The 26240-nt window shown below is 40.9% G+C and overlaps 1 protein-coding gene across 17 annotated transcripts in view; it reads left to right on the top strand.

Annotated features, from left to right (window-relative positions):
- The window catches only part of LOC117231781 (forkhead box protein P1-like), a 245733-nt gene that overhangs the window by 205022 nt on the left and 14471 nt on the right, over positions 1-26240 (top strand). For 9 of the 17 annotated variants that reach the window (XM_033490540.1, XM_033490527.1, XM_033490526.1 and 6 more), the window contains 8 exons: positions 16288-16878; positions 17419-17481; positions 19083-19332; positions 20674-20778; positions 20948-21122; positions 22609-22795; positions 24264-24579; positions 24957-25025. In XM_033490540.1, coding sequence (XP_033346431.1) covers positions 16288-16878; positions 17419-17481; positions 19083-19332; positions 20674-20778; positions 20948-21122; positions 22609-22795; positions 24264-24579; positions 24957-25025 — 1756 coding nt within the window. Of the gene's footprint in view, positions 1-16287; positions 16879-17418; positions 17482-19082; positions 19333-20673; positions 20779-20947; positions 21123-22608; positions 22796-24263; positions 24580-24956; positions 25026-25649; positions 25695-26240 lie in introns of all 17 variants that reach the window. The other 8 variants (XM_033490528.1, XM_033490537.1, XM_033490534.1 and 5 more) reach the window with 5 other exon arrangements.

The raw sequence follows: 26240 nt of genomic DNA, 5'->3' as shown, positions 1-26240 counted from the left end.
GTTCGACATTTTCACTTTGGACATTTGCTTTTTTGAATTCACAACGCTGTCGTTATTGATATGTGATTTAGAAGGTAATCGAATATCAAAATATTAAAAAATTAGAACGAGTAGAACAGTGGGTAGGAGTTGCGCGAATAGGAGTTGAAATTTGGCAAGATATTTTCAAGTTCGAAATTCGCAAAACTGTAGATAGCTCTCATGCGAATTATGATATGAAAATATTAAAGTATTAAACGAAGAGAAATTTTGTGATCTAGAAGAAAATGTTCTAAAGTTTGTGCAAAATATCGTGTACTTTTGGTCCGAAATATAACGTGACAGGACACAATAGTAATAGGAAAAAATATTGGAAGTTTCATGTATATGTTACGCATGTTTATAGAAGAGCAGGCTTTGAAATCGATACTTCGCACTTTGAAATATTTCTTACTTTCGCATCCTCCTCAAAACACTCTCTGATTACAACAAATTATCGTTAGTATCTTTACTATCAACATCAACCGTGCACTGTACCAATTTCTTAAATAACTCTTTGATATCTTTGCTATCTTTGCTATCTTCGATGTCCTTAGCCTCCATTCTCGATCCAGAAATAATTTGTTGTACTTTGTAACATCTCTTAAGGCGATCAAAAATCGCAAGAAGAAGCGACTCGAACCGTAATGAAGTAGAAGATAGCAGGACACTGAGAAGAAGAGGAAAAAGAAGGAAGAAGCGACGATCAGGACGAATGTTGACACATCTGTTCTCGACGGGCGGCGCTCTCCTTTCAACTTCATGGACCGCGTACGACTATTATTTATTTAATGCCTCTTATACCGCGTTACACAACTATTTACATAGAGTGGCTTGGTCTTGGAAGGATGGCAACGTCGTTGAACGAACGAGAAAGAAAGAAGGGGATGGCCATATGCGAGTCTTCAACGCCCACGTATCTCGAAGCTCGGCTCGGTTGTGCTTCGCGAGAGCACGCAGATCGACGCGACGGTGTACATAAGTGTGTACAAACGTGGAGAAACGCGGCCGATTTGTACAAACAATTCGACCCACATTGCCGAACTTGTACGCAACGCGGAATTTTCGCTCGATTCTCCGTATTAACAGTTTCTTGCTTGTTTGCTCGCTGCCCTCTTGCTCCTCCGTACCATTGTTCCCGATATCTATTTCGAATACGTACAGCTCTACCTGCCTCTTCGATATCACGTTGCTGCTCTCTTAGATCACGATTTACCAAGGTTTAATTTTATCTGACCAATTGGTGTGTAAGATATAAGTAAAGATTGGTATATTCATCCAATCTAAATATTTTTGTTAAATAGGGAAAGGTTCTTTTAAGAAATTCCTGGGATTCGGTTGCATAAATTATATTTCTTCAGTTAATGTAACATTTAAAAAATTTTAAAAGTGTGGGTGAAAAGTGTTTAGAAGCGGTAGGAAGAAACATTATACTTTTAGGAAACAGAGTTACATCTGGTATAACTACACTATGGACGTTTAAATATTTATACGGCATTTCAAAGTGTAAAAAGATACTGAATCCATATAGTATGATATTAAAGCATCCAAGATAGAGTTCATCGTAGTCTATTTTAATATTTATTAGCTGGAATCCCTATTTAGATTTTATACAACTCTATAAATTTCTGTTTGAATGGAATTAAAGAAGTAGAGATCGTTGAAACGTTATATAAAAATCCGTAGTCTAAGTATAATGTATCACACAAAATAATAGGTGACTGTCATCAATATAGGAAATAATTTCTAGCATAAAAATTATTAATATCCATGTACTCAACCACTAATTTTACACTTCCTTTTTCGTGTCGCCATATAAATTAATTATCAGTGCCCTATGGAAAGCCAGTAATTCATCAGAATAGATAGTCCTGTAAATTGAATTTTTCGTGCAAAACAAAAGCGCTGTGAGAATGGATCTGCGCGAAGCGTCTCTAATCGCTTGGAAATATATACGTGGGATCTCGCGTTGTTTATTACTCGCCTTGGAATACTCGAAAATCGTATTCGGGGGAAGGAATCGGACGATTCGTTCGGGTTGGAAAAAGGGGTTGCTACAAGCGGAATAATGTTTATAACGCCCCGGTTCAGTGGAATTCGGAATTTGTTTCTTTATCGGCCATAATTTTCTGGAATCTACACACGAATAGGTCCCGCGCGTTGTACACGTAAGAACAAGGGGGTGAGCCGGTAGTTTCGGATACACAGGCCGTTGTATTGAAAAGCGAAGCGTTTCCCCCGATCGTATCGACAGTTCTCGGCGACTCTAAAATTTTATTTGGCCCTCTTTCGCGGGGAAAAATGCTTCTCGAGGTGCGAGCCTTCTCCTTGTAGAACGGCATAGTAACACCCCTTTCTTATAACTCGTAGACTGCCAGATTTTTACGTCGATAATATTAAATAAATACCTCGGGAAATCATTTTTGGAATATCATTGGTAAATCTTATTAACGGAGAAATAGAATGTTGTAGTTTAAAAATTTCACAATGAAATATCATGGCCGATGGAACAGGACAAATTTTGATTCTCGTTCTATCGACACAAAATGTTTCATGAAACATGGACACTTTGTTGACCGATGTTTGATATTAACAACGTGAAACGCGACCAAACACATGTCCCGGTCAGATAGAGGAAAAAAATTGAAGCTTTTTATTCTCCCGGGCGTAACGTTCGAGTGACTCTTATGAAACAAAGTTTAACCGTGTTTACAGGGTGCGGCAGGGAAGCTTTGAACGGCATAAAACGAAATAGCGCTCGAATATATCTAGCATTGTGCGCAGGGGTGTGTTCGTGATAATTTGTTCAGCCAGAGTACATACATAGCTCACGGTGCATGTTCTTTAATTGAGGTGTGTTTACACGCGACGGGGAATTTCACTGGACGACTGTGACTTATCGCGCTTGAACGAGCCTCGATAGGAATAAAAATTGAAACTAATCGATTCTATGATATTACTCGTGCCTCTGTTAGCTATTACATAGTACTGTAATGAAGCACGATTATTATAGATTTATTGGAAACATTTGGAAAAGAATCTGGAAATGTATATACAATTTATGACATATTTATCGTAAGGATACACTTCGGAGAGATAACCAAGGTATTTTAACAATCAATTATTCCTTACATCAATAGGTCAAAATATTTATTGGAACAATCATTAATACCAATTCCATGTTTCAGACTACTATTCATATGTTCGTAATGAATAATCCGTAACTCTTATGCGCATTTTCAGATGATTGGTCTTAAATTTTATCGATATAATCACGATAGTAGTATCTCATCACAGTTTCATATAACACGCATGACAAATTTATAAAAATTTTCTACGGTAATCGTACAAATAATTTCATGAGTCGCTGTATTTTTCTATATTTAAGTCTTTCAAACGTCTCTCACCCCCGTTCCATGCAAATAAAAATTGAAACTAATCGATTTCCATATTTTGTCCCCTTCAATACTATGATGTTACTCGCGCGTCTCTTTATGTCACCAAAAACCGCGCTTCAAATTCTTCCAAAGAATCTCAGCTTTCATATATCTCGCGTGCTCGCTCCTAAAGACTTCTCACACCCTCGCCAGAGTCCAAGAAGCCGCCTCTTTCCAAGTCAGAACCACGGCGTATAAACTTTTCATCGTGGGTGTCCGCGACGCTTGTAGCCCCCATAAAAAGCAGCAGCGCGAGCAATGAATGATAAGACGTTAAGACGCCCGGTCGCGGGGCCAGGTTCGATCTTTCGTTTGACTCCGCGACGATCCTTTTCGCGGTGGTTGGTTGCCGCGTGAAATAAGAGACATACACGCGGACGCATTATGTGAAAAATATGGTAATAATATTGCCGGGGCCAAGCAAAACAGGCGCCTTGCATATGAAATATGCGAGATCGCGCCTGCAACTCCGACCCCTGTTCAGCCACCCCCTTCTCGTAGTCGCCCGTTCCAACATCTCCGTTGTTCCAAACGAGACACGGACCAACGACGACGATAGCAGCGGCACCTTTTCTCCCGGTTTTTCACCCTCGAGCCCTGCTATTCGCGTTTACTCCTTTTCTCTTTTTAAAGCACCTCATCCGGCGCGATCTTAGAGCGCACCCCGGATTCCGCTGGCTTCGCTGACGGAATACAAATGTGACTTTCGTGTACCGAGACGAGCAAGCCTTCCTCTCGCGACCACGCTTCCTCCTTTCTCGCGCAATTCCCGGCGAATTAGCGAGGAAAAACAGGGGAACCATCCCCTCTGCTGCTTCCTTTCTCCTCGACTTCCCGGCTGAGACGTGATTTACTTAGAAACATCGTCGATGGAAATTCTTTCAACCTAAGGAATTCGTATTTCATTGGCTAGATGCTACGTGTCTTTGAGGTTAGGTGAAACGATGTAAAATTTATTGGCCGTGTGAATTGTTTTCTAGAGATTCGTCGGATTCATTGGTAATTTAATAATCGTGCGCGATCGTAAAGAAATTGGAGGAATAAATTAACCGCCGGAGGTGAGAGCATGCGGGTATCTTCGGAGGTCCGAACATTATCACCGGACTAGAGTTAAAACGATTACTGTGTTTAATATTCATTTCGTTCGCCGTCTTGAATATTAATGTCGATATTAAAGAGAGGGAAGAAGAATCGGGCGTTAAGGCGTCGTAAGAGTACGAGAAGGGGTGACAGGATAAATGAATGTAAACTAGCGAAACCTCTACTCTGCTTGAAGAAATCGAGCTTGGTCTCTTTGTGGATGTACAACAGATCGTTTCTAGTCAGAAAACCACGCGGAGTTCTTTTCATTTCTGCAGAAATCTCTGCTTTAATCGGCGAGCTTTATTTTCGCGATAAATCAAGCTGGCCTGATCCATCAGTTCACGTCGTGAACTTTCATTAGTAAAACAAGCGACCACCCTTTCGTGGTGTTTAAAAGTCGCCTTATACTTTTCTCGACATTTCCCCGGTCGTCCTCCTAATTCCTGAGCTCCGAACAACCTGGCATTTTTCTCACCCCTTTCCGACCGTCCCCTATCCAGCGGCGTACCCTCGCGTCCCGCCGCGTGAAAAATATCGGATAATTTTCCAAGTCGGAAAATCTGCTGTTGCCGGACTTAATTGTATCATCAGAGGAACTGCTTCGCTTCTGGGACTTGAATAATAGCGTACAATTTTTAACCGCGATTTCATCCGATGCCTTAGCCTCCAGCTCGCTTTGGAGAAACTCTTAATTCTTGCCACGACAAATTTGATATTCTATCGCGTTAAGAATTCCAAGAATAGCACAAATGACTATAGGATTCTTTGAGAAATGAATGGAAATCATTTTGTGAGGTATCAAAGGATACAAAGTACGAAAGTGTAGGAAACTTCATGTTTCGTCGCGAAGAAGCTTTCGGAAAGACTCTTAATTTTCATCGCGGCAAATTTGGTCTTCTGTCGTGTAAAGAATTTGAAGAACGCTGGAAATTACCACAATTCTGTATTAAATTATGAGAGATACTTTCGTTAAGTATCAAAAGATGTAAAGTACAAGTTCGAAGCAAGAAACTTCATGTTTCTATCTAAAGGAGACACCAGAAAGATTGTGAATTCTTGTCGCGACAAAATTGACAGATACTCTGTCACATCAAGAATCCTCAAAATATCACGATTCTTCACAAAGTGATTGGACATACTTTTGTCAAATGTCAAGAGACAAAATATTTTAGACACGAAACTTAATGTCTGGACGTACAAATACAGGAACAAAGTCCTCGTTGGAAGAGGCGACGGGTGCCGGGATTCGAAAAGAAACAAGATATTCCGAGGACGAGGGTGACGATCACCCTTGCGATATCTACTCGTGGAGCACCGGAAGTGAGCAGAGAAGCGTAGGAATGCGAAAGCGACGAGAGGCGGTGGAAAAAAAGCAGCGAGACAGACACGGCGACCGTATGGCACAAGCGGAGAACAGAGGTCCGACGTCGGCCTGACGGACTCTCTCCCGTTTGTGCAAACAAACCAAAATGGACTGCGAATAAATATGCGTCTACGAGCAAAAGCGAACGCCCGTATGCTTGGTCATGATCCGTCCATGTACGAAGAGGGACACCAAGAGGGTGAGAAGAGGGAGAGTCGCGCAACGCGAGGGGGGCGGAGTACGTCGGGGATTTAGGGACTTTAATGGAGCTCGTCTGGCCGCGACTAGCAGAAAAGGAATTCGCTACTTTCCATTATTCACCGCCTTCCTTTCTGTCTCTTCTCCGACTGGTTCTCCTTCTTCTCTCTTTTCCTCTCTCTTTCGAAACGGCAAACTCTGAACTCTGAATTGCTAAAAAGGCATCGATGGCCTCTAAATCGTACCACGTATTGTTCGTGCGTTTCTATCTGTACAGCTTCCTGGCCCCTACGGACCTGAACTTCTGATCGCTGAATCCGAATATTATGCATTTATCAATTATCATTAATCTGTCGATTATTAATGAAAGAATAAGAGGTTTCTTATTTATGTACGTATGAAAGCATATTGTATGTAGGTTTATATATATGTATGTATGATAAAATGTCCAATTGGACGAAGAAGAATGATTATGGAATGTGTCAGTGATCTTTTTTTTTTTTGGTCAATCGTTCTCGTCCAAACAGAAGTATAGTCAATTAAAACGCAGATCAGTTACAACGAGATCGGATAATCAAAATTCTACCGCGTACTATGGTCTATTATTTCTTGAAGTATATTTCAGTTTTATCAGATTTTCTTTTCGATGGATTGCTGTTGCGATTAATACAGTTGTGAGTATAAGAAGTTTTGAGACGTGGCGAGACTTGGAGTTGCTACCCCCTGTTTTTCGCTGTCTGGCAAAGAAGCAACGAAATCCACAGTGCAGAACGTCGAGGAACGATGAAAGGTTCTTTTATAATTCAACCGGCCACTAATTGATACTGAATTATTAACCGGAACGAAAGTAAAACACGGTGCGCAGGTTATACGGCGATTGCCTAAGGATGCGCGTAGACACCAGTTTCCGGCACAAAGGGGCCTCGAACATTGTTCTAAGAAAACAACCGTCGTTTATCCAGACGTGTCTTCTGTTTGTATAAACCGTGTCGATATTAATTTCCCATCGTTCTCTCTTGGCACGATTCTTCTGAGACGTTTACGCTCTTCAACTCCTATCTAGGAACTAAGAGTTTACACACCAAGAAGAAGAAACCTGCACTGCGTCTACTATGCGTCTACTATTATATGAAGAAAAAAAAATAGAAAAAAAGGATAAAGAAAAATAGAATCTTACGAGCTGCATGTCCCACGATGGTAAAGTTCGATTTAAAGTCGAGATCCTTTGTCCTAAAAACAGCAGCTCTCGTAATTTTTTTCCTTCCCGCGTGAGACGCGCGAGATGATTAATAGCGGGAAGACGAAGAGAAGAAGCGAAAGGCACGAGGAAAGAATTGCGCGATTACCCGAGTACAAACCTTGGCTGGGCCGCTGATGCAGTGGAGAAATGGGAAAGCTGACTAAGGCAAAACCGTTCTCCAAACCCCTCTAACACCCTGCGCGCCCTATCCACTCTTTTCTCCTGTAAAGTCTCAAGGGTGGAAAAGAGTAGGACGCACGGTTACCACCAAGTGGATGTAATTTTTCCGTTGTTTGATTTTCATTAACGACTGGTAGCCCACAGGCTTGCAACGGTGTGCTTGTGGCCTCCGACGATGGAAGAGAAGATGGGGTCAAGAAACAGGGAAATTATGGGCTACGCCAAACAGATACATCCTTTATTTCATTTTCTTCGACGGGCCAAGTCGGAAATTTCGCCCCCGAGAGAAAACCAGAGGGGGGATCAAGGGGCGAGAGTGGCTAATGGCGAAAGTTAGCAGCGTACGGGGGAAGAAACAAAATATTTCGCGTTTTATCGCTGCTTGTCATCGAGGGGATGAAGGGTAGAGAGAATCTATCGGTAAACGAGGCCAGAGAAAGGATAATGGAATAAAGTTTGCGTCCATCGAGCATGAAATTGAGTAATCACGAAAAACATACTATTTCGTATTGTTATTCGATAAATCGTGACTATCGGATTTCAGAAGAATTTGGATTTTTATTTAACTTGCGCAAATATTTACACTATTGAATACAGGTAAATACAATACGACTTTATTTATTTGAACTTCCTGAGAGACAACCCAATTTGCAAAAATGTTCGAATATATTATGTGTGTTATACGAAACGTCATAATCATAAAAGTATCTAAACAGTCCATTGTCATCGTATTAAGAAACTTCAATATTCTGTGGGACCATCTTTAACACCTGCTATATGTTTAAATTACACATGTCATACGCTAATCTTCCATTAAACATATCTTTAGAGTAAATGCCTTGTAACTTCTATATACATTTTTAAATTGGTTTCAAATTTTACTCATATAATAGTCGCAGCCTTCATTTCATTCTAGTGTTAATGGAATTTCAAAATATTTTATATAAGACACGCATGAAGGATTTCTATGTTATCATCGAGTGTGTAGATGTTCAAATACTTTCACAAGTCACATTTCGTTCGTTCGTATCGGAGAGTGAAGAAAGAAGGAAAAATTCTCGAAGGCTAACTGTGTACCGTGGAGAAACAACGGTGCATGTTCACCGGTGCACGCATAACGAAAATCGCTGAACCGGTGGATGTAAGCAAACCCGCAGAATGCCGAAATTACTCTCTTCGATGCACCCTCTGTCCCAGCTTCCTCTGTTATCCGTTCTCGTTCTCACCCTCCGCCGATCTCTCCCCAATTTTCCAACCCCCTTCGCCCCTTTCTCGTGCTCTTTCGCCACGCGCTCTCTGCCTCTGGACACCCCCGACCTTCTGTATCTCGCCTACCCAGCTGCGACACTCCCAACCTCTATGCGTTAATTCTTGTACATACAGACAGCGGATACCTACGGGAAAGGGTATACTTCTGGCAACGTTTACCTTGCATAATGCCGCCCCAATCTTTGTTTCCTTCTATCCGGTTCCGTTTTACCGTGATCATTCTTTCGCTCGTACGATTATGGTTTCTGCGTTGCTGACTTTATTTTTGTGGTTACAAGGATGCGTATAATTTACTGAAAGAATTTTTATCGTATTAGATCGGTATATTTGAAAAGTTTGAAAATTTGACGAGACGATAGGACTAAATTTTACTGTATCATCGATTTAAAGCACGAATCCCAGAATCGCTAATAATTTCTATCGATTATAATTATAATGAAGCATATCAAAGTAAAAGAAATTTGATATAAATCACGTATATTCAAAGTTTGAAACAACGAATAATTAATACGATGAATAATATAACGAATATTCGTGCGACTTTCATAGTATTCGATATTGATAAAATTTAAGATAATTCTATTAAAAAATTCGAACATTGCTGCAGTTCTCCTCTGGAAAAGAACACTTCGGACCAAAACTAAAATTTACCAAAGAGAATATCTCAGTTCATGAACGAAAGGCTCACAATTGCGCGATAAAAAATTCACCGATAGTGTCGATCTCTTTATTAGATAGAGCAGTCGAATTGACACAAGGTAAAAGGGGATTGAAAGCGAGATCGAAAGCTGAGATCGTACGGACATCAGCGTCGAGCGAATCCTACTAATTGATACCCGTGAAAGGCCGCCTCTGTACATTGTCAATTGACGATTGGAAAAAGACAAAGTCTAGGGGGTGAAAGGCAGTCGAGGTGGGGTGGTTGGTTGGGGCCAGCTGAAATGAACCTACGAAACGATAGAACGGGAATCGAAGCTAGGTAACAACACGGAACGAGAAGAGGAGGAACGACTACGACGACGGGAGCTGGAGTTTTTGAGAGGCTGACGAACCAATCACGGGACCATCTATAATGTACACAGGCCGTTAACGATGGAGCCCAGAGACATTCCGTCCGCTTGGTTCTAGCCATTTTCCAAATATCCAGCTGGCTAGTGAGTCGTCCCAGGAAACCTACTACCCCTACCAGGCTTACTCACCCTTTTCTCTTTTCTATGGATCTCTTCCTAGTCGCTGGACCGGCCCGTCCATCCAACGCAGACGTTCCCAGAATCGTTAATTCCTCTCAATATTGCAGAATCCTTTTCGAACAAAGTCATTGGATCATTTAGATGTCCTCGTTTCTATCGAATAGCTACGACCCATCGGGTTTCTGGGAAATTTTCGTATTAATCGGTTAATCAATTTGTTGATCGATCGAGTTATTTTTCTAGTCCAAGTCGTTGAACTTCTTTAATCTTTGCTCGTGTTTCTTATCGATCTGAAAATCGTTATAGGCTAAGGTAGGATTATTTGTGTCAAGCTAAGTAATTTGCTAAATTCGGTTTTCAAAGACAATTTTTAAGCTATCTATATTAGTAGCGGAATAAATAGTAAAATTGTGAAATGTTTTAGTAATTCTTACGTATATAGTACTTCCTCACTGACTCAAATAACCGTACCATAGATATATTCTTTTTCTTTTTATTGAATTTCAAATATACCATATTCTTTCATTATCGTATGAATAACTAATGGTGTTTCGTAATACACAATTTGACCAATTTGTGCAAAGTTCAAGATCGAGTTTTAAGATGTTGAAGCTCAGATGGCTCGAATGTCCTTACCTCTTACTATATGGCTAGGATTGGTTAGAATTTTCAGACGTGTCTGAACTTTTGAATAGCTAGAAGCGGCACAGAAATTAGTAACTTGGTATAGAATAAGGGTAAGGAAGTAATCGGCGATAGTGGAAGAAGAGGCAGACGTGTCTTTCGAAAGACTCGTCAGTGTCCAAAGAGACACGCATAGTTTCTCTAATTCTGAATTATTCGACGAATTCATAGGGACTGCGTGCCGCGACGAATGACGGAAAACGGGACCGGGAATAGGGACTTTTCGGAGTAATTTGTATTCCACATTTCACGTGGAACTGCACGAGGGGTGACGAGTGCTCCTTCTCCGTGTCGCGTCCTTCGTCTCTCTTACTTCTCTGCTCTCGTTCACCCTGTTCGGTGTGTTCACACTGCGGTCTGCTCTCACCCGGAGAGAGACTTACAGTCGCACGTATATAAACGGCGGCCAGGGAGTAACGTCTGATTATGCGAACGCATGGCTGGTCGTAACGCGATTTAATATTAAAATATTATGACAAACGTCAACAGGAGGCGGGTGTAAAGAGACGCGTCTCTGATTGGCCGTCGACGTGAATACGAAACGAGAGACGGGGACATCTCCGCGCAACCCTTGTTTTGTACCCCAGGCGCTGCTCCATTTTCGACGCTGTTCGGGCAAATGACTTTGTGCGTTTCGATAAATTGCTCGAATTTTAATCGCCAGACTGCAGACGTTTATGCAAATTTATATTTTTTGAACACGATTAGAGGAATGGAAACTCGAATGTATAGTGATTCTTTTATAATACTCTCTTTTGGATATACTGTATCTTTTTCCGTGTTATATATATTATATAAACATCATTTACTTCTGGATTAGTTTCACAAGGTCAAACGAAAGTTATTCAGCGATTCATCGAAATTGTAATATCTTAGGTCAAACGTGTCAAATTTTAACAAAGTTTTTTGGATTTTCTGATTTTAGTAGCCAGATGATAGCATGGTGTGGAATCGATGTTATAAAAAATGATTCATGTCTTAATTTTCCTATAAAAAGACAAACATAGACGAAGGTCGTGTTTCTAATGAAAGTCTCGCTTCTGTTATAATCGAAAATGAAATTTTGAACGTTGTTACATAAAAGTTCCTTTCGTTTCTCTCATTTTTTCTGATAATTGATCCAAGACATGTGATATATATGATATATTATTCTAATGAATCGCCGAATAAATTTGGTTTTAATAGATGCAAAGTGGAGAAGGAAAAACATACACGCGAGACAGGTAGATCTCCTTTTTCATCGGTTACAATTTAGGCGACCGATTAAAAACGTTGCGATATGAAGAAATTCCGGGTGCGTTCGGTATTACGATGTTAAAAATCAATCAAACAGCGAGTACGCTCTCGGTCCATGGACAGAGATCCGAGCGGGAATTTTAATCAATACATACATAATAGAACATTCTTGCTATGGCGTATCGCGGCTATGAAAATATCACGGTTAACAGATCCAAAAGGGATGTTCAATATAGAACGTGAGGGAAAACTAGAAAGTAAATCCGATTCGGATTTGTGGAATAAACGGATCGACAGTGCAAATCGCCGAATTTTTTCCCCTGGACAACGCTCTTTCTTTTTTTTTTCCTCTCTCCTCGTTTTTTTATTTCTTTCCTGTAACAAGTGTTCCGATGACGTTCACGGCAACTCTCTGTGCGTGCAGTTTAATTGGCGCGTATAAAACGACGCTAAATAAACATTCCAGATACCGTGGCAACGTAACGAGTCGAACATTCACGATACCCTATCGATTTCCGTCGAACTGAATTCAAATTGATCGAATTCCACTGTCCCAAACGCGAAACTATCCTTTCTCCTCAAACTTCTTCTCTTTTAGGCTATGATCGTAGCGGATCTGCTTCCTGATAAAATTAGGCTTCTGATAACGCCAGAACAATCAGTATATAGATTCGAAGACCCCATGATTACAATGTTCTGTCAAATTTGTCTGAACATTAATCAACTAGATAAATTAAAAAGCAGCGAAAGTGATTAAGACGCTATTTTTTAAATTTATCTTGGAATTTGGTATGAGTTTTGTCATCTTCTTGTAATCAACGAACTTGTGGAAATAAGTAATTTGTTTATCGAGAATTGAACATTAACCATGTACTCATGTAATGAAACTAAGGAACGAATATTCTTGTGAGTATATTCATTTCCATCTTCAAATGTCTCGTTCAGGCCTCCGTTGTAACCACAAGCTACATCTTAGCTACATCTTTTTTCAGATACTTTATTTCGCAGTTCCCTCAAACACGTATCCGCCGTAACCATAGTCTCAGACATATCAATTCGCGGGGAAATTATCTTTCGATTCCGAGTACAAATCTCCGAATGGTATTCTCCTCGCGACACTCTCGTCTCGATTCAAATAAACAAGCAATCGCCGCAACCTCGAATGTTACTTCTCGCCATCGAAACGAAGCTCGCGTCAGGTTGTCGTATATTTCACGAAATGTTGGGTGACTCACGACGAGTGCCATGGGAGCGGCACTGTGCGCAGCCACGGATAGTTTCAACGCTTTTCAAAGACAGATGAAGCGGAAGACGAAGCGGGAGAATCGAAGAGATTTCAACCAAAGGGGGGAAATCGAAAGTATAAAGACGGAAACCGAGGTCTCCGGAGAACTCATATACACAGGCTAGGCGGGGGCGTACAGTAGTTTGGTGCGGTTCTCTCGGGGCGTAGGGAGAGGTCAGGGGAGCTGGAATAAATCCAAACAGTAAACAGAGAGAAAAAAAAGAGCAAGAAATATATATCTATATATACGGATATATATATATAAGGATCGCGGGGGTGGATGGTTGGTGAAAATCCTAATATATAAAAGATATGAAGGTCTGGTGACGACGACGAGACGGCCATGTAGCAGTGGAGCAGCGCCGGGACTGAAGTCGAAGGAGCCTTCGGGATTCAAATAAGTGGCGTTACGGTGGCCAGGGAGGGAAGGAAAGGGGTCGAAGGAATCTGAACAGCCAACAACAAGCGCGGCTCCCCGACCTTTATTTAACCTTTTCTTAAAAGAGTCTTAGGAGTCCCTCTTATCTGTAGTCGATGGCCCTTCAAAGTCGGCTCTTATACTTTCATTCTTTCTGTACCCTTATATTTTTTTCCTTTGGCCCCGTTCGTGTACACACGTCGAGCTTGCTCGTCGTTACCCCTCTACACCCCACTCCGCACCCCCTTGGCCCCCATTTTTTTCGTGGGCTGAACCCACCCTCTACTTCGTTTCGCCTGCGATTTTTCCACCCCTTTCACCCTATGGTGACACGGCGACGTTGGACGTTCAAGATTCTTCGTTTCTTCGTTAAAACAGAAGCAATCGAAGCGAGACAGAGCGAAGAGAGATGAATAAGAGAAGGAGAAACGAGCTCGGTATTAATTAGCGAATTAAAGGATCGCGATCTAGGCGGGGCGGTGCGTCTCTGGCTAAAGTGGATTAAAACCTCCTGCCGATCGTTGCTTTTCATTAATTTCGTTAAGTAAACGGCCCTGTCGCTCATGCTCCTCGTCTCTCGAATCATTTTTTATTGTTTTTTCCAAGGCGACTGAGCCGACTCCTCGGGGACCTCGTTTCGAAAAATTCTTTTCCCGTGGAATTTCGTCTCCGTCGAACGGAGAAACGTCGTGCGTAAATCGACGAACCGGACGGGAACACAGGACGAGCTTTCCTGAGGAGAATCAGCGTGGATTTTCCAACGGCGACTCCTCCTCTGTTTTTCCACGACGCGTTTTTTCCTTTCGCGTCGGTCCGCTTCGAACTTCGGAGACGAAACGCAACCACTCCTGACTAAACACTGATAACGCCCTGCGCCTCCACGTCGGGACTTTCTTTGCATGTTATAAACATACGTAATCGTACACAAATAAGATTAGCATAGGACTCGCGGATCAACCAAGAGACACACTCGCTTTTCACGCTCGAAGAAACAATCGCGAGGCTGACTTTCCATACTGGGAACGAGAAAAACGGCAGAGCAGAGCAGAAAGGAATTCGTTTTAAATTTATCTCTGACGGAACTCTGTCTCTCTGTTTCTTTCTCTCTGACTTTCTCGCTCGCATTTGCCATTCTACGAAAAGTGCGCGCGCGCGCCTGTGGTCCACCAAAGAACGACCTTCGATCGCGACGCTAGTTTTCGGGATTCACTATGCGTTCTCAGTTGTTCTGCTCGTCAGGAATCGTCTCCAGGCCACGCGGAGATGCGGTTTCGAAACAGGCATTCTAAACAGCCTCTGCACGACAGAGGCGTGTTTGCTTGTTTCGAGAAATCGAAAACAAGTTCCGATGCAACTTACAAACAAGTCGAGGACATTTCTACAAACACGATGAAGTAGGAAAGGAAAAAGAAGCCGAGCCATTGTTGGCTGGTATTCATCCAAACGATTAATCCTAATCGAACGATAAATTCAATGTGGCGCGGTTACATTTGCTCGCGAGATCATTTCGTAGATTTTTTTTAAATAAGTATATTGCAGAGGTTTATCGACGAAGAGTTTCTGTTACATTACGATACGTTTGTTTTACATTTCCGTAAATGTGACAAAATTTTTCTCCTTTTGCGTCGGTCCGCTTAAAGGAGGAATGGAAGAGCAAGGAGGGAAATTGGAAAAAGGAATGTAAAGTTGAAAGGCAAGAAGGGATGGAAAAGAATGGGGGATAAGAGATAAAGGAAGGAGAAGATAAGAAGGCGAAGAAAAGACGGAAAGAAATAAAAGAGAATTAAAAGGTAGGGGAGGAAGTAGAGAAAGAAGGATATAAATAAAAAAAGGAGATAAGGGAGGAAGGGAAGAAAGCGAAAGGAAAGAAAGAACGCTACGTGGCAACGTATGATACAATTTTTGAATTGTATGATAAACTTAGGTATGATAAATTTTTCAAGAATTTCTGTCGTTGAATTAACTGGTTCCTTCCACGCCATTTCGAAGAGAAACTAACAAAGAGCGGAAGACGAAACCAGTAGCACAATGTTCCGCCTTTACACTCTGCAATCTACTTGATGATAGAACTTAATAAAACAAATCTCGCTGCGTAAACAACAAAGTAAGAAGATTGGAGTCGACGCGATTCAGACAACACCGAGTTTCCATCTCGGTGTTCTCGAAGCCAACCAATCATGACGAAGGATACCAAGACGTCTCGAATACCATTAGATAAGATCAATATTGCTCAAAACACGGTGGAAGTTTAACGCGCGCACATTACACGGCATTTATATCATGAATATTCCGCCCCGGGGCTTCTTCTTCCCTCTTTTCGTTCTCGCCCGGTTTCTTCGTCCCTTGCAACAACCATCTCTAGCAACCCTTTCTTGTTATCTCGCGTTTGACTTCGTACAACTAGCGGTGTCGCCAAAACAGAAACTCCTTTATCTCTTATTAAACGAACACCGAATTTAAATTAATCCAAAAACTTATCGTTTGTATCGTTGTTGTATCACAAAGTAACTTTAATGTAATTTCTATATTGTAAAAATCCCCTGGAAAATTCGATAGAAAGAATTAACTTTTATGAAACAATCAATCTTTTTATTGAAAAAAAAGTAAAAAAAGAAAAGAAAACAAAATCAGAGACAGCTCGCAACCGACTTTGATCGAGCTCTCGATCTCCATTTTCGTATTGCAGGCTACTTCGCTGTTTGCAGCCCTGAAGCAGCAGCAACAGCAACCACGCGACAGTATTCCCTCGTCGAGGGAACGCGAGAACCGAGAACGAGATCGGCTGTCGGTACGTAGCCGCGAGAACAACCGGAACGAGATAGGTGGCGGCGTGACCGAACAATCACAGCAACCACAACAGCCACAGCAACAGCAGCAGCAACAGGAACTCACGATCGAGTATCAGAGCAATGGAAAGCTCAGTCCCGCTGGACACACAGTGACAGCAGCACCCATGACCCAGCAAAAGCAACCTATCATTACGCAGCAATCGCAACAGCCGAGTTCGGGGGCGCCTGGTCCCCAACCGAGTCCTCATCAAAGTCCACAGGCCCCTCAGAGGGGTTCGCCGCCGAATCCTTCGCAAGGTCCTCCACCAGGAGGACCGCCAGGGGCACCACCCTCGCAAAACCCCCCGCAAATGATGCTCAGCCCGGCTAGCGGCATCCATCAGATGCAACAGCTGCTCCAACAACACATACTCAGCCCTACTCAACTGCAATCATTCATGCAGCAACACTCACTCTATTTGCAGCAACAACAACAGCAACATCATCAGGTAATCAGATTTTGGAATATTTTTGTCCGCCATGATAACGGAACCTTTTTAAGTTATTGGAAAATGTGAAGTTTCTAAAATTAAGTTCCTGTAAATTGGATTGACGTTGTTATGGCTAGACTGTGAATGTTTACGCAGATTTCAAATCTTATGGACACACCTAAAGAAATGAAAGTTAAATAGAGATTTGTTTGACTGGCTAAATATTGTGGTTTTCTTCGGATATATTTAAGAATACTCTGCACGTGCTTTGGTTATTACTCACTTTTACTTAATTTTTGCTTGTTACGTAAAAGTTTTTATATTTAGAAGATTAAATTTCTCCTTTAATCAATTATTGGAAGATCAGAAGGATTAAGTACAGCAAGATAATACATGAATCGTGTAGACCAAGGATATCGAATATTTAATAATACTTGTATTTAATTTCGCATTTGAGCTTCTATAAGGATGTGTTGTTAAATCTTATTAGAAGTAATATATTTTATGGGTTACGTCAATCAACTATCGACTGACATCAGATTGATTCTATTCTTCTAGGACTCTTCGTCGGAGCATGCGTCCAATCAGGAACGATTTGGCTACTTTTCGTCTCTAAAGGACGTAAGTATTCCATTCTTCGGACCTCCATTGTTGCAGCGAAGGAATCTCAAGTTTCATAGGTCGATCCTTCCAAGTTTATTGTGTCGCTTCTTCAAAGTACATTAGCGAAGTTTGTCCTTTTTACCGAGCAAGCATTGCATCTTGGCATAGTTAAACATCTTCCAGATACTCCGCCGGGTAAACAGACCGCCTTTTATCACCCTCCAACGGCCATTGATAATTTTAATTATAAAAAGCGTCCGTTTGATGGACTACGTTCTTCTTTCTCGTCCTTTACCGCACTTACACAAACATTCGGACAACCTTTCAGAGGATAACAGCCTCCGAAAGAATGTCTCGAGTTATTCATACCGACATTTTCAAATAAACGTGTCTCTTCAAACTATTCGAAACTTCCAAACATTTTATAATTTTCATCGCGTTCCTGAATTATCAATATTTTTTTGCTCTCGAACTTTCCCATCGAGGAATTTTATCGTAATGTTAATTATAAAGGTATTTGGAAATTTGTGCGTTCGCGTCCAGCGAACCTGGGAATTTCGATGCTCAGCAAACAGTGTCTCTATCTTCCAATCAACGTTTGCGTGGAAAAAAGAATTTCCACGTAATTATGCTTTTGGCACAGTGATTACAAAAATTATTTGCACTTCCATCGTCTTTATCGTAGCACTTTCTTACAGCTACTTAATTTAAATGTATCAATTTTCGTATCATTTAGTAGTTCCATACGACCGCAAAAATGTAATAAAATGAAATGTAGAATCAATGAAAGGACCTTCTACTAGAAAATAAGAATAGAAACACTTTCTATAATCAGTGTTTACTCCTTGAATTTTTTTAATATCGATAATTTTCGAATATCTACGTGGAACCGTTCTTGCACGTTACCCATAAACAGCACAAAGAACGTTTTAACGCAAATACATATCGTCATACGAGGTTCGCACACAGGCTCGATAGCTTCGATAGAGGCATCAAATATTTATTTAGCGGCCTGGCCTGACCGGTATGCTTTACTCTACAAATTTAGACAGTCCACTCGAACAGATTATTGCGAGAGCTCGCGCGAAAGACGATCTCAATTACCGAGAATTTAGCGCTCTTTGATCATTGTCATCATGAGGTGACATCTACTATTTCTATATATAGAGAGAAAAAATAAAACTTCTTTAATAAAACCTTGTCGTGTCTCGTTAATGGCGCAATTTTCGTTTGTACTATGATACTATAAGGCGTGCCTACTTCGGTGAGTTTGTTTTAAAATATCCTCCAGGCTTAGAAAAGACGGAGAATGAACGCAGAGGGGACGAGGTAAGCAATTAAGCATCGCCATCAGCCGTTGTGTCTCGTTGTTTGTCTTCTGGCTACTCATCAACTGCCCCCTGTCTTTCTCTTGCCTCCCCCTGCGAATTATCCGCGTCTGAGATTTATTCAGCAGCGTCAAGATGCAACTTTTCCACCCTTCAATTTTTTTCTTTTTCCTCCAACGTGAAATTTTTTTTCCCCAACAAGTTCCTCGTTTTCCAGTGTTGTTATAAGGTGTGTAAATCGCGGAGAATTTTAACGAGCAAATTTACGGCTGTTTGTCGAAATGCTTACAGCATCAACACCAGTTTGCGGAGCTAGGTAGGAAGAAGTTGGAGCAGGCGATACAGCAACTGCAGGAACAATTGCAGCTTAATGTCATTCAACAGACGCATTTGCTACAAACGGCTGACAAAAAGAAGGCGTCTGCGCCGCTTCAACAACTGGCGCTTCAACAGCAACGCCTCATACAGCAGTTACAGATTACGCAGAGCCAATACCTTCTTCAACAGGGTCTGGGTCTTCAGGGTCACAATCCTTCTTCAGGTAGGAATATTATTATTAATTATGGTAGAAATTTTAGAGAGTTACAATATTAGAAAGAAAAGAAGAATAGGAAAATGAGAGAAAATTATTTCCACAGTCTGCCAGTGAACTCATCGATAAACTTAGAATTGATAGAACAGAATTTCTTAATGCTGTTGCATGTTTCCAATCGTTTTCGATGCAATGGCACAGTTGTATTAAACATATTGTATTTAAAAAATTCTCCCAATAAGTAGAAAATATGAAAGGATCGTTCTTCATTCGAAACTTTATGTTAGAGATTTACTTAAAATATTAGAAATCTTCTTCTTTGTTGAAACTAGAATGCAATTTGAAAACTAAAGCGAGTTTAGAAACTTCTGTGTTATTCTTCCTAAAAGCAATTTATACTTTGAACATTTAGAGACTATCATTAAGAGTAAGCAAAGCTACAGTAAATTTTATTAGGTACATACGTAAAACGCGTAATTTCCGAAGTAAGCTAATGTCGAAGCTTCGTTTAAACAACAATCCATCGGGTCAACCCCAAGACCATCCCGTCAGGTAATCTCCCTCCCTCTGCACTTTCTCATTTTCTACTTTACCCTGGGCAAAACTTTCCGCGCAGAAGTGTTTCGGTTGCGTCGGATCTCGTTCCGACCATGTTTTTCTTTCTGACGCGCGTACAGGAACCGAGGAGGAAGGGTGGAATAATAGGGCCAGGAAAGCGACAGAACCTCGTTCACGTATGCTCTTCGTGCTTTCGATTTGAAAATTCACGCTTTGAAATAAATTTGTAGTATTTGAGGAAAAATTGCAAACGAAAGATGGGAAGTGATGTTCTTTCCACGTTGTACGTGTTATTTATGCCATTTCCTTAATTCTCTATTTTTCTGTACTATTTTGTACTTTTTTTTTATCATAGTTTTAAATATTTGATGCATATGTCGTACGAACAAGACTAGAAATGGCTCTTTCTGTTTTCAAGGCTGGAGCTCGTGGATCAGCGTGAGCTAATTGCACTTAATCGATCTATTTCGATCTTTTAGACATTTATACGTAATTTAATTTTCAATCTTTGTTTCCTTTGACGAAATGCTTTTGTTCGCGTAGAATGATTACGCATTTTACCTACACGTATAATTGTGCTCCTATAAGCTGATCGTTAAATAAACGATTAAACAAATAAATAAACACTTTATTAGAAGTCCAGACAAAATAACACATTACAATATACGGGGTAAATATATCAAAACACTTTAATTTTTTCTATATTCCTCGCTAAGTATTAGATTGTTAGAATTCTTGTAATTTTAAGTATTCAAAGGATTATTAATAAAATATGTGCGAAATTTTTGACAGGTCTTCAACCTGGCGAAGGTCTACCAATGTGGAAATCGGACACATCGGATGGTCCGGAAACCCACCAGAACTCGAACGTTCCAAAATCCGTGGCTGGACTCAATGGTAAACAGAAATTCTCCACGATCCATCAACGATCGAGAGTCGAATTTCCCTTCGTATTCTCGATATCGTTCCCTTTCGTCACCTTCCTCTTACCACCTTTCCACATACTTTTTGTTCTTTCTTTTGCTTGTACTTGGAAAATGCGACGTTCGTTTCCGGACTATCGCAGGACTTCTCAATTCGACAGTGTCGAGTCGGCGGTCGGAGATGAACGGAACCACTCCTCTGGACGAGAAACCGCTGGATGTTTCCTCCAACGACAAGGTTCATCCCCTGTACGGCCATGGGGTCTGCAAGTGGCCAGGCTGTGAAGTTATTTGTGAAGACTATCAAGCATTCCTTAAGTGAGTTCTCAAATTTCTCAAATTTCCACCGTTTTATCGCTATCATAGTAATCGTGGGATTTGAAGTCGATCGCTCTTGTCAATCCTCTGACCGATTATCTAATCGATAATTAGAAAATAACTTCTGGAAAGACATGAAAACGTATCGCGACAAAAAATAAAATTATTTAGTAATGAAATCTCATTAATTATGATACTAAATCGGAGATCCTTTTAAACATTGAAACATTTAAAATCTTAACTTACGATACTATAATTTTTAATCGGTCGTTTAAGGAGGAATTTATTAATACTATATTTGTCTTATCACGTTGCCAAAGGGTTAATTCTATTTCTTCGAAACGGGCAAGCATATTGACAACATAAGCTTCGAGCATTTTTAATCCACCGACGTTAACAACCGATTTGGCTATTTGAAACCCGCGATGTATAACCGGAAAGTAGGTAAATCCCAGCGCAATAGGGATAGACAGTGATTCTTGGGCTGGCAGAGAAAGAGGAGAACCGACGAAGAATAAAGTCGGCAATTTCGCCCAGTGGAATGAGTTAAGAGAAGGCGCTACTCGCGAGGGGTTGGCTCGAGGAAGTGTAGAAAAATCGCTCGAGTCAGCGTATCTCATTGACATCCGGCACCTTCTTCATCGGTCTCAAAGCAGAGACAGCATTTGCCTCCCTCGGTCGACGGGAATCCCTTAGTAATCACGAGGCTCGTCGCCGCAAACTCCCTCAAACAAGCCGTTACTTAAAAAAGGACGAGAAAAAAAGGAAAACGCTAATTACCTTTGTCTCATTAATATTCACGACATTCGACCGCATCGTTATGCCTCTCGGTCTAATCCCCTTCCTCCTGTCCCCTGCGCCTCTTCCCGTTGGACCTTCCCGTATTCTTGGTCTTAACCAACCTCTCTCCCTCTTTTTCCTTTCTTCACCCTCTTTTACCCTTCGCGATACACCGGCCGGCGACGAAGAAGGATTACGGAAATTCTTAAATACGGAATCTCGTTGCCAGCCCTCAGACCATCGTGGAACTCGATTCTTTCGGTGTCCCGTGGGATAAGATTCACCACGGCCAGAGACAAACGTTTCTTTGTAACGCGGCGAAGCTTTGATTTCCCCGTAAACGACCCGACATTGTTCGCGACATAATTTCATTAGTCTTCGCTGGAGGATTCGCGGTGAAGGGAGGGGTTCTCGAATAATTCTCCGGTGTAAGTAGTAATTCTTCAGAGTTGACGCGGAAATTTACCATTTACCTATTAAGCGATTTCTAGTAATAACAATAAAGATAGCACGAATCCTTAAGAAAAAAAAAAAAATCACGTTTGACTGGAAATTTCACATCTTAAAGTCGAATTATATGGAATTACGTAATGAAGAAAGTAAACGAAATATATCGAGATTAAATTCTTTACCATTTACATATCAATGATGATTGTGCTAATTAAAAGAGAATGAATTGAAAGTAACTTTTTGAACGATACTGCAGGCACTTGAACACGGAGCACACGCTGGACGACAGATCGACGGCGCAGGCCAGGGTTCAGATGCAAGTTGTCTCGCAGCTAGAAATTCAGTTGCAGAAGGAACGGGACCGGCTAACCGCCATGATGCATCATCTGCACGTGGCGAAACAAATGGCTTCCCCCGAACCACCAAAGTCCTCCGAGTCATCGGTGAGTCTTCGCATTACCAAACATGATCGTTATAGAATACATTAAATAATAAAATTCCAAATTTTGCATATTGAAGCAGTTTCTGTATAGCGCTGTCCAAGCTGTGCTCGATGCAATAAGGACTCTCGTAAAGTAGCCATTAGAAACTGTTCGATCGAAAGTTACCAAGAGAAAAACAATATGTCAGCGTAAATTATAGGGATGGTACAAGTCATATACGAGCGATATGGATAGCAATAATCGTAAGGTGGTAGGTTATGCGGTTCGGTACGTGGAACGAACGCTGTATGGGGCCAGAATCCGGAAAAACGTTTCCTAACGATCGTGTCGGGATGGTAAACTCTTCTGGCAGCACCGTTCGGTAGTCGTAAAGCCAGATTTTCACGGCGCTCGGAGAATTTTACGAGCTCTCGCCGCGGCTAACAACAACGCCAGTTTCAGTTTTAACGCGCCGCCGAGTAGACTCGCTAATTTATACATAAAGTTTGCATTAATAATTCATCGGGTCCTCGTTGATTTTATATCGCCTTAATTAAAACCTCTAACAAGTCCGACAGTCGGAGAATACCAATATCGCATTAGCCCTCTCTCCGTGCGGCTGCGTGGCTCGTCCTCTCTGGCCGACTTAATTATTTTAACGCGAAAGGGAGGAGCCGCCCCCTTCCCCCGCACTCTGCTCGGATCATCTCTGATATCGAGACCGTACTGCTGGAATATATTTCGTATCAACATATTCGAATGTGACTTGTTCATTAATAAAAAAGAAACTTCCAACCTTATTATAACTTTTTATAAATCGGCATAAAACAATGGATATGCTGTAACGAATTATATTACCGGGGATAGCTCTACACGTTCTTCTTTTTCCTCTTTTACATTAAGCAGATACCTTTAATTGCATAAAAAAGCGTATTTTAACTTTTTTAATAGGATTTATCAAGGCTACAGAAAAAGATAACGTTATTTTATTCTCTCTTTTTTTTTCTCGTAATTCCTAAAAAGTCGAATTAATCAGCAGCGTATGTGTACAGTAATTTCTCAGCTTTATTATCTGATTTCAAATTCAAGGCTGACTTGAAAGCCTAATACATTATTGTAGTATTGTGTAAAATATAATACATTATTATATTTTTCAGTTTATGGCTTCCGAGTTTATGGATTACTCGTCAAAGGATTTCATACACTCGGAAATTCGTCGCATTTCTAGATATCAGATGTTTCAGAGAAATTCAAAGAAAAATTAAGCATAAACGCATGTGTCAATAATCTGTAAGAAACTAAACCTATAGGTTTGTGACAAGATACACATGCGTGCAAGAGTAACCAACAAGCTTGATGAATTCTACAAAATGATCGTTCATTTAAGGTTTATTAAAGAATTAAAAAACGTCGTTAGAGTCATCGAAATCCTCCAAACAATGGCTCTAAATACTTTCTCCAAGTATACATCGTCTCATTCTTTTTTCAGACGGGTTCGAGTATACCAAAGTTAAATCTCTCAACCGCCCTAATGAGCCAACCACCGCCAAACTTCGGCGTCTCTCAAGTGTCTCCAGTCTCGATGTCCGCATTGGTGTCGGCGGTCAGGTCGCCAGCAGGTGGACAGCTGCCACCTTCAGCAGGTGGTGCGCCTATGCCACCTATTCCCAACATGTCAAATATGTCTGGGATGCCACCTTTGCCGAACATGCCAGGTAGCATGCCTACGATGCCAACGATGCCGAGCATGGCAGGGCCCATCAGACGACGTATCAGTGATAAATCCGCTCTTTCCTTGGCAGGAGGTAAGGTCATCTCGTATTTTCTGTCATCTTTTACTTTCACGATTATATTCTATCTTTCACGTATTTCTGATTAGTAAGTTTCTTGTCATGGACCGGTCAGGAGTATCGAAAAATCGTATTTGACATTGTTGAAGTTGTGCGTTCTTCCGTTTTACCTGCGATAAAGAAAGTGGTTAGCATACAAAAGATACCGGCAATCAATTTAAAAGTAATATGGATAATTGTCGATGAGATTCATTAACGGTTTATTGAAAGAACCATTTTTCAAATATGTAAGTTTAAGAGATATATGTATAAGGAAAGAAAGGATTAAAATATCGTCTTGAGAAAGGTGAAACGAAAGATATGTAAATTCAGAAATTGAATACTATTCGTAGGACTGTATGACGAGGGCACTGTAAGGCGCAGAGTAGCCGTCGATAGATCTGGAATAGATATTAACGAAGGTAACGACTTAACCAAAATTCAGTCGGGGAAACGTGCGATCCGCGAAATGCTATTTTTGTCTCGCTCGCCAATTTATTTCTTAATCTTAATCTAAAAAGATACGAATAAAGCCGTATACGCTTGAGTTAACATAATTTCACTGAATATGATAGTGAATTTATGCTCCGAATTGAGAAACAATATTTTAAAAAGCATTTCCCGGCTCGTCCTTGTCAACTATGCCCCGACGAAAAGAAAATCCTGTAGCAAATGCTCTTTACGGTCCTCTCTTGATCTCGTGCCTTTTTTCCTATCGTAAACTCTATCACACGCACAGATTTATTCACGGTAGCAACAATGTCACGTGAGCTACAGTGTTCGAAACCTTGTTGGCGACGAATCTAATAGGTACATAGAGTGCGAAAGGTGTAAAACAATCAAACCAAGAATAAAAGTCAGAATAAACCAAAAAGAAAGAAAAGAATAAAAGACATAAACGAGCATAAAACAAGAAACAAAAAAAAAAAAAAGAAAATGAACAAAAATTAATGAATTTCTAAACGTACGCCAGTTCGAACTTCTTTCTTACCGATGCTTCTGTTGTTTCCTTATTTCTTGTGCTGCCCGCCCTCCCCACCGTGTAGGGCTGCCCTACATGCTGGAGCGTGCTGGCCTTGACGTCCAACAAGGTACTGTCAACCTTCTTTCCACGCTCCTTTGGTGGCTTTAAGGATTTTCTTAAAGGGTGCACCCTTTGCATGCAGGAAGAAAACTTTCACCTCTTTCAATCCCCTTACTCCTCTTCTGCCCTGTAGAATAGAGATTCAGATACTTCAATCGTCATCCCCGATTTTCTGCAAAGAGGGATGAACGAGGCCTGACAAGAAGTATCCGTTTCTATCTACCCTAAATCATATCCAATCGCTTCTTGCTTAATCTTTGATCTAGTTTTAAGAATGTCGTACATAGTTTTGATTCGATATTTGTTTTCTGAGCATGCGATCGAATACAAGCTGATCCCCTTTCGTTTCACACAAACGTCACGAATTGTTTATTTATTGTTTTGTTTGGAAAAAAGAATAGAAAAGAACTAAGTACCGCGAATTAATTTTGCAACAAAAATCAAAAATATGAACACATAACGTTTTCAAATAATGGCTTTTCTAAGAATGTTTCTGACAACCATCTCTTTAAACGGTGCTTGAAACATTAGCGTACTGCTTGTTAGTTGTAAA

Source organism: Bombus vosnesenskii, unplaced genomic scaffold (genome assembly GCF_011952255.1).
Source record: "Bombus vosnesenskii isolate JDL3184/JDL3185 unplaced genomic scaffold, Bvos_JDL3184-5_v1.1 scf7180000013273, whole genome shotgun sequence".
Taxonomy (NCBI): domain Eukaryota; kingdom Metazoa; phylum Arthropoda; class Insecta; order Hymenoptera; family Apidae; genus Bombus; species Bombus vosnesenskii.
The sequence above is the reverse complement of the archived record's forward strand: the minus strand, read 5'-3'. Positions and strand labels throughout refer to the sequence as shown.